This window comes from Nestor notabilis, unplaced genomic scaffold, assembly GCF_000696875.1.
Source record: "Nestor notabilis isolate BGI_N333 unplaced genomic scaffold, ASM69687v1 scaffold13704, whole genome shotgun sequence".
Classification (NCBI taxonomy): Eukaryota; Metazoa; Chordata; class Aves; order Psittaciformes; family Psittacidae; genus Nestor; species Nestor notabilis.
Window position 1 is genome coordinate 24,060 of NW_009926968.1, and position 9,404 is coordinate 33,463.

The 9,404-nt window shown below is 41.3% G+C and overlaps 1 protein-coding gene across 1 annotated transcript; it reads left to right on the forward strand.

The window, feature by feature from the left end:
* Positions 1-3,527: 3,527 nt before the first annotated feature.
* Positions 3,528-8,160, forward strand: LOC104405207 (glutathione S-transferase-like). The gene is made up of 6 exons (XM_010013842.1): positions 3,528-3,614; positions 4,453-4,504; positions 5,712-5,844; positions 6,702-6,843; positions 7,594-7,725; positions 8,041-8,160. The coding sequence occupies exons 1-6, from the start codon at positions 3,528-3,530 to the stop codon at positions 8,158-8,160; spliced, it is 666 nt and encodes a 221-aa protein (XP_010012144.1).
* Positions 8,161-9,404: the final 1,244 nt, after the last annotated feature.

Below are 9,404 nucleotides of genomic sequence, written 5' to 3' on the forward strand. Positions count from 1 at the left end.
AAGTACATTTTAAATACTGGCTAATTTTGAACACGGTTCCAACCTAGATTAATGTAACTTTGATATGTTTTATATAAAGAGGAAAGTTCACAAAGCCTGACGACACAAAACATTTTCTAGTGCTTTGTCAAGAAACCAGTATCATGTCTGGAAAAAAAACCCCAAAACCCTAAAAATTGTACATTATTGTTTTAACGGAAGAGGCTAAATGGAAACAAGCTGGTAGGCAACAGCAGCAGCTGGGGTGAATATTCATTCCTAAGTTATGAGGGCAGCTTTGTCATTTCTTATAGTTTTAACTCCTGGATGGTCAATCTGAACCTAGATGTTCTTAGGAGACCAGATGCCTTCATCTAAACTTTCAACTGCCTCAGTTTAGATAGCATCCTTTTGAGTAGTTTTGACATCAACTGTAGTTCAAGTGCACGGTGAGGGATTTCTTCTGAATTTAAACCTGAGCTTAGAACTATTTAAAGGAGACTAGACAGCTAGACCGGACATAGTGTCTACGAAGTTAGGCGAGATGAGTTTTCCCAAGCACTCTACACTCTGATTAACTTTCATGCTTGAACTCATGTTTTCCTACCTTGCAGTCCTCTGCCACAGTGGATGTCAAGTCCTTTTCTTTCTGCAATTTTCTTTTTATCTGCATTATATGACTAAGCAGATTTGTGAAACACTACCAGACACTCCTTGGTGCACGTGCCTGTGCAAGGAAAGTTTCCATCTCCCATGTTATCTAGATTCCGGGTCATAAGTCATGTCCACCCAGCCATGCTGGAAATACCATTTCCAGCAGTGTAGTTTGATCTTTTACTCTTGAAAAAACCCTGTGCTAACAGCAAAAGTCAGCACTCCCAGAAGCCTAGAAGGGAGAGCAGTTACTTCTCAAGCAAGCAAATAAAACTTACTTAATGCAGAGTTCTGCTTTGTTGTAAAACGTGAACAAATTATTTCTGGTTGGATATTAACAGAAAACAAAATCTGGGCAGCTTGTGTCTCTATAGGGAAACCACAAGCGGGCTTTGCTGTGCTTAGCACAGACGTCTGGGGCTCTCTGTGATACCTCTGCGGGACTGGTTGATGTGCCAAGGGACATGCTGCAGAGCAGCAGCCAGAGGCCAGCAAACACCCCGGAACATGCACAGCAGTGTGGATGCCTCTGTGCAGGTGACTGAGCCCCCCACCGCAGGCTTTCACAGGCTGAATGTAAGAAAGGAATAGAGGGAAATAAGAAAGAGCCTAAAACAGAAGGTGGAGGCTTTAGGATGTGCTGTCAGTGAGTGAAGAGTCCCCCTCTGTGGAGCCTGACTCCCCTCATGTATAGCGTAAAGAGTGTCCCATTTGGGGACCATTTTCATGCCTTGTCCTGTAGTTCTAGCTCTAAATAACTAAGCTATTTTATTGTCAAGCATGGAATACATTGGTCTAACAGGCACTGGTGGTAGAGACTGATGGGATGAGGATCATTTTCAGCTACAGAGCAGCAAAGCACATCTACAGGAAGGACCTGAAGGAGAGACCCCCTGTATTGTAACAACTAATGTTTTTGTTTGTTAGACTACAATTCATACAACTTCCCTGTGTAATACCAGAAGAATATCCCAGCTCACAGTTACATTCAGGGTAATTCAGCAGATTTTTACACAGCATGTTGACCTTGCCTGCAGGTGATGCCTACAACAGTATTAACAAGCCAGATCAGATAGGCAACATGGTACAAGGGAGTTCATGAAGATCAAAGGTTGATACAGTTATCTGAAGAAATTAAGTCATGAGTGCAGAGGGCAATTTGTTTTCTGACACTGCTTTTCATTCATTGTCTCCTACCGTTGTCCCTGGTACACATTTTCACCAGGTCAAGTTCATAGAAACATTTTTGGCAGAAACAGGAAAAAACACTTCTGTGTCCAGGAATGAAATACAGCAGAAAATATCCTGAAGGAATATCCCGAATCCCTCTTCACTAAGGAAGGGAAGGAAACTCATGAAGGATTCAAGCTGAATTAGTTGATGTGACTTACGAAAAATAGTAATCTACTAAAAGCAAAAAAAAACCCCAAACCATAAAATATTAAAATCAATTTTTTATTGCTATCACAGTATTTCTTTTTAAATCATCAGAGATTTTCAGCTGTTCTGATTATTTTTAAGTAGCAGGTTGCCAAACAATGAAAATCGGAAGCAACAGTTTTCTGCTGGCACAGAAGTTCCAAATAACCATGACTCTCGTGAACTTCACATTTGTACACTGTCAGCATGAGTCAGGAATTTATTTTCTATAGATGAGAAGTGACTAAGCAGACCTAATTGTTTTTATTTGTTTAAGAAATAGGAGTCTCCCAAAAAGAACTGCTTGCAATTCCGTTTGTAGGAGGGGCTACAGAACTATATAATCTCAAGGCAAAGCAGCTGAGAATTTAGAGCGGGTTATACTGCGTACAAGGTAAGCTTTTTTGCGCACGTGTAACCAATTAGTGCAATTGAAACTAAGTCAGTGAATGGGTTTTATTAATTACTTGCATGCACTTTACTAATATGGTTATGTGCCTGGTTATGTTAAATTACTAATCAACTGCTTTCTAGCTGTACAGATTTAAGATAAATGAATGTAGATCTCAAGTGTGGAGTGCTTCCTCTCACCTTCTTCCTATTTTAGAGAAAATATATTATTTACAAGGGGAATATGGTGGGGTTTTAGCTATTTTCTTTTTGCTGCTGTTAATGCTTCAGCTTTATTGTTGATGTTAATAACTGTGAAGCTAGTACGAGCTAGGCACTGTCTACATGTATGTTGCTGATATGCGTGCACTGATTCTGACCAGGGGGGCATGACAGCCTGTATAGAAACTGCTTTAAATTCCAGCAGAGTTGGAACTGACCAAGCAGGTATTGCATGTTGGCTCTGCCTGTGGAAAAGGCAAATCTAATATTATCTTAGACAAAATTAAATTCTATGTCTTCAGATGCTTGCCTAAAGAAATGGGAGGAGTGAGGAGTGTTGTAAATGAAATTGAATGTTTACAGTGGAGGGAAAAAAGTCCTTCCTGTTACTTTATAATAAAGCATAATGGCTGCTGGAGAAAGCACAGCAATAGCTGAGTTTATGTTGCATATCTGATTAAACAGTAACATCTATCCAGAGACAACGCGAAAATAAACAGAGCAGTGTATCTGACGTGCCCTGTTTTTTTGGTCAGAGCAGAACAGTTTGGGATGCAAATGGGCTTTGATTTGCTTGTACTCTGACATGGGCCAATTGCTCTCAGTACAGAGTTTTGCTTAACTAACCTGCACATATAAAAGGTATTCCAAGACAAAATAAAACAATGCAGTCCCTCAATATAGTCTTTTGCCTCCTCTACTAATGCGATGAGAGTCTTGGACGATAAATCATTGGTTTCAAACAAGACAATTTTGAACAGTGCTTGAGAACTTGTTAGAGGCTCAAACCCAGCATTCTAAATCTTTGTTTTGCAGAACTTACTTCTCTATTCCAGACAGTAGGAAATCAGGCACGCAGAAGCATGTCTGGGAAGCCCAAGCTGCACTACTTCAATGGACGAGGCCGAATGGAACCAATACGGTGGCTGCTAGCAGCAGCCGGGGTTGAGGTTTGTCCTCTGGTTTTTATAATAACAGCATGTGACAAATATGTATTTTCACTGTTCCTTGTAAGAAATGTGACTGGCCACCAGTTTCAAGCTCTGCATTTAGTGCTTTGCTGACCAAGCCAACAATGACTAGCTTACCCTAAGCAGAGGTGCAAGTTTCCATTTCAGTTCCAAGCATCATGTGGCAGGCATACTGGTAGCACCATAAATGCCTCTCCCCGAGCTAGTGAAAGCAAAAAACCAAAACTACAGCAGCAGAACCTGGCTTCCTACCTTTTGATCACATGGGTTGAGCACTTTCCATTCTGAAGACCTTCAGTTAAATCCCAATGTCCAAAATAGTAAAAAAATTATTCTGTGAAATAATTGTAGAAGTGTGAGGATCTCTGTGTTTTAAGAGCTGTGAGATTTTGTCACAGTAATGGGCAATATGCCAGAAAGCTACACGGGGCACTCAATCTCTCCTCTTTGCCTCTCCTTTTGCCAGCCTGTGGCAATGGAACCATACCACAGCTGTGCTGCTTCAGCATGCATTTACCTACCCTCCTTTCTCCCAGCATTGACATCAGAAGTGGAACAGCCACTGTTTGCTCAGTAGACCGGGTTTTGTGCCTTTCAGTCACCTCAGCTTTAGCCAAAATCTTACCTGCACAAAATATGAATCACATCTGTGAGGGAAGAGGATGTGACAAAGGCAAAATAAATTTTTAAAGATATCGCTTCCAAATCTGATTTTTTTTTTTAAATTAAGTTCCCCAAAACACAGCTTTTTGTCTCAGGTAAAGCAGAAGCTAAAATATGCAGCAATAACATAATATTTTTTCTGTATTTCTTGCAGTTTGAAGAATGTTTTCTGGAAACAAAGGATGATCTGATAAAGTTACGGAAGGGTAAGTTTTCTTCACTTTTTAATAAGTAGGTAATACTATATACAGATAATAGAACACCAAGGAAGTCTTATGTCTCTTAAAAAAACCAAGACTGGATCGTACATGAGTATCACAGATGCACCCTGCAGATGTTATCACCTGCCCAGTTGCTTCAGACCTCACTGAAACCACAGAAGGGCTAAGCTGAGGTCAGAAGGGACCTCTCAAGATCATCTGCTTCACCTTCCCTCATTCAAGTAAGGCCACCTAGAGCCAGAAGTTGCCCAGGACAGTGTCTAGTTGGGTGTCTCCAAGGAAGGAGACTCCACAGCCTCTCTGGACAACCCATGCCAGGGTTCAGTCAAGAAATATTATTCCACAGAGCAAATACTCTGACTTGCTTCTCTGATCAGTTACTGGAGGTGTTTTGATTTCTTCCCTGCTAGACTAAGACTTCAGACTAGTAAGGGATTTACATGGCTAGAGTCCCACACCAAGTGATATTTGGTTCTTGAAGGAATCTCATGAAACCCACCCAATATTCCCTGCTTCATGCCTGTAAAGATGTATACTATTGTAAATAAGCCAATATAGCAGTCACAAAGGTGTTGTATGCACTTACATTCACATTGTATGTTGACAAGCCCTAAAGTAGTCCAGATTTCCAGAATGCTGCATGGCAAAAACTGGTTAGCTAGGTCAAATGCTTCAGTCCTCAGCTGTATAACCTCCATGAAAATCATCTTAGGGCCATGCAGTACTGGACTGCTCTTTTTTCAGTGTATGCCTGCTAAAAGTTCTGCATTTGGGTGCTTCCCCTGATTTGAAGAAACGTCAAGAAGCGGATTACCATAATATTAAGTTATTAACATGTCACTAAAAAATGTTTCTTGGTTTCATGGTAAGCGTTTTCCATACCTTGTTGTGAGAAAGAGAAAGACTGCCATGGAAAGGGTTGTCAAGCACTGGGACAGGCTGCCCAGGGAAGTGGTTGAGTCTCCATCCCTGGAGGTATTTAAAGGACATGGTGCTCAGAGATGTGGTTTAGTAGTGGATGTGGCAGTACTAAGTTAACAGTTGGACTTGATGATCTTACGGGTCTTTTCCAACCTAAATGATTCTATGATTCTAAATAAAAAGTAATACGTGTGTCTCCTTTGCCAAACACACATTAATGGTTCTCATTCAAATACTTGAATGTCTCCTTGTCTTGTCCCCTTTTCCCTAGATGGATCCCTGCTGTTTCAGCAAGTGCCAATGGTGGAGATTGATGGAATGAAGATGGTGCAGACAAGAGCCATTGCCAACTACATATCAGCGAAGTACAACCTCTGCGGGAAAGACCTGAAGGAGAGAGCCCTGTACTGTAACAGTACCATATTTTTCTGTTAGGCTACAGTTCATACTACTTCTTTGTGTTAATACAAGAATATCCCAGGTCATACTTAGATTCAGGGTGATACAGCAGCTTTTCATGTAGCATGCTTTAACTGTGACTGCATGTACAGTTGTATTACAAGAGTAATAACCAGCTAGATTAGCTAGGCAGCACAGTGCAAGGGAGTTCATGAAGATTAGAGATCAATAGAGCTAACAGAAGAAAGCAGTCAGGAACGCAGGGGGCAGACTGTCTTATGATGCAGGTTTTCATTTTCTCCCACAGTTGGCAGCAGCAGGTATTTTCACCACATCAAATTCAGGAAAATGTCTTCAATGGCAAAAAACCCGACCTTGTCTAATAACCAGGAATTAGAGTTAGAATTACTAACTGATTATTAAAGCACACGGCTCTTAGGCCACATAGATTGAGCTGAATTACTTTTATATTCTTCGAGTTAATTAGCACTAGTGAACACGTTAAGATGCTTGTTAGGATTTGTATGGACCTGCTGTTTAACTTACCACCATGTTTGACTGGATTTTTAACACATTTGGATGACACCATCCTTAGTACAACGTTAATACAGAGAAGTATCGCCCCTAGTGAAAAAATGAAGGGGTACAGTCTTCTAGATTTTTGTAGGCACTTTGCATTTTCCTTTCACCCATGCTCTCCCCGTCCTGAAGCTACTGCGCTCTGGAGATAACTGCTCCAAGCTAGGAATACTGGATAGAAGACGTAAAGAGTTCCCAACATCTCAGTGCGGTTATGGCAGTAGCTATTGTGCTGTTTCAACCTACTGTGTTTGACTTGACCAAATGGATCTCTTCCTTTCAGAATCGATATGTATGTGGAAGCAATACTAGATCTGTATGAGTTACTGATGGCACATCCTTTCCAACCAGAGGATAAAAAGCAACAACATTTTGCTAATCTTGTGGACAAGGCCACAAACAGATACTTCCCAGTCTATGAGAAGGTATGTGGCAAAGATGTAGTAGCTTAATTAATACTGTGTTCCTGAAACTCTATCCTGGACCTACACAAACAATTTTTTACTGAGGAAAAGAGAGAAGAAAAGTTACCACTTAAATATAAACGCTATGGTTTTGGTGGGACTGGGATGGGGATGGAGATAGAGATAGGATGCTTCAGAGGGGATATCAGGCACTACAAATCTGGGAGAGAAATGCAAAGGTGCAAAAACCCAGGGCACACCAAGCTCCCACAATGTCCATGTTTCAGTCTGTGTGTTGTTTCAGACAAAAGACACTATAGCATCAGCTTTTATATAAAGTTTCCTCCTGAATTGCAGAACCCTCTCTACCACTCATGCTATGTAAAAGCATTATAACTCCTGTAACAAAAGGGAGGATGGATTAGCTGGGTATCAAGACCATGAGGCACAGGTTACAGAGAGAGAGCTCCCAAATTCCTCAAGTTAAAGAGGAAACAGGTGAGAAGGCATCTGCCCATAATTTGAAAGAGCCCAAGGTACTTTATGCCCTGGGCTGAACTTAAGCCTCTTGTAAATCTTGTACAGGCATTCGCAGTAATGGTTATATGGTTATATCCCATAAAGCCTTCAACACAGCAGCCCTGACTATGGAAGCTACAGAAGTGAAGGCAAGAGGGGTACTCCGTGCAGTGTATGACCGTGCTCTGGCGATACAGTAAGTCACACAAAGGGAAAAAAAAATCACATCTGCTTCTGGTTCTCTGTTTTTAGGTTTTGAAAGACCATGGACAGGATTTTCTTGTGGGAAATCATCTTACCAGGGCAGATGTGCAGTTACTTGAAACCCTTTTAATGGCAGAAGAGTGCAAGCCTGATATCCTTGCCAAGTTTCCTCTCTTGCAGGTAACTGGACAGTTTTAACAGACAATGAATCAAGGCAGGACCACTGATTTAAACTGGCTGAGAAATACAGGAGAGTGGGTGGGTGAGTGAAGAAGTGACAGACAAAATCAAATATCCTCAGTACTTTTACCAGACCTCAAATACTGGTGGTTATTGCTGCTTTCTGCCACTATAGCCACAAATAAATAATAGGACTAAGCATATAGATTCTTCTGTAGGATCAACCCATATTACTTTTATGGCATGGATAACATCTTAGTATCTGACAGTTACCATTGTTCTTAAGCATAGTGCTGTTTTTATTTTGTTTTATAGAGTTTTAAAGCAAGAATAAGCAACATCCCCACAATAAAGAAATTCCTGCAGCCTGGCAGCCAGAGGAAACCACCACAAGATGAAAAAGATGTACCAAGAGTGCTGAAAATTTTCTACTGAGCAGCAACCCCAACCCACGGAAACTCTTATTTCATAGTCTTTGTGTTTGCTGATGAAATTAACGGTGAAAATAATGAAAATGGTGAACAGGTTTTTGATCTCTCCGTAACTACAGGACTGTTTTTAGCCTTTGGCAAATACTTCCAAATTAAATCTACACAAGCATACCAGCAAATGAATTAGCCCAGTGCATGGGTGTGTGTGTGTGTGTGTGTGTGTGTGTACACGTAACAAGACAGGATGTCTTAAATTACTTAAGAAAATACCTGAAATAAAGTCTTACAATTGACATACAAAACCAGTTTGTTTGATGATTTCTTGCTGCTACTTACATGCCTAAGAGCTCTCTGATTCTGTCTTTCTGGCATTCCCAAGAGCTGCTGGAAAATGAAAACAGCTTAGCCCTAACAGTGGGTGATACATCTGTTCTGGGAAATGCCAGGAGAAATCTTCAGGTTCTGGTTTGATGGGGATGACAGGTTTGGATTCAGCTTTCCTCTGAACTTAAATCAGAGTATGCTGGGACCAGAGGTTGTACTGCATCTCTGTTTTGTCAGTAGACATTTAAACTCCTGTACAAAAGGTCTACTGTAGTAGCTAAAAGCACTTTGCAGACTTGACTGAGGAATGAATACTTGTCCCTAACTGTAAATTTTAAAACTTACTGTTTCAGGAAGAAGGAGTCAAATGGTGTCAAAGGCTAGTAAGACCTTGAAAAGTAGGACTTCATGTTGACTTATGTGACTTTATATTCAACTCAGTTAAATATAAGCTGTACGTAAATTGTACATGATAATCACTTAAATCAAGCTGTACTACTCAGAGGACAGCAAGACAGTTGAACACAAATATGTGTATTATTTTAAACACCAAATAAACCAAGTTTCTAAATAGTGCCCTAACCCCAGCCAACGATCTGGTACTGGCAGTTTTAAGCTGGGCAAACTCAGGACACTAAAACTCTTGCTAACGCAGGTAGGTTCTTCATAAGAAATGCACCGGCTGGAAACAGTTTTTAGCACGAGGAAAGGAAAAACCCCAGTGTTTTCCTGCAGCAGAGCATGTACCAGAGTTGTTGCGAGAGCCCTTTCCCTCCCACCTCTCGGAAGCCTTCAGGCGGCGCGCCCAGCTGCCGAGCGCGGTCGCAGACTCGGTCTGGAAAGCCTGGCCGTGCGTGCCGGCCCTCTGCTGTGCGAGCTCCCTGCACAGCCGGGCGTTCCGGAGCCTGCGGACACACACAGCTT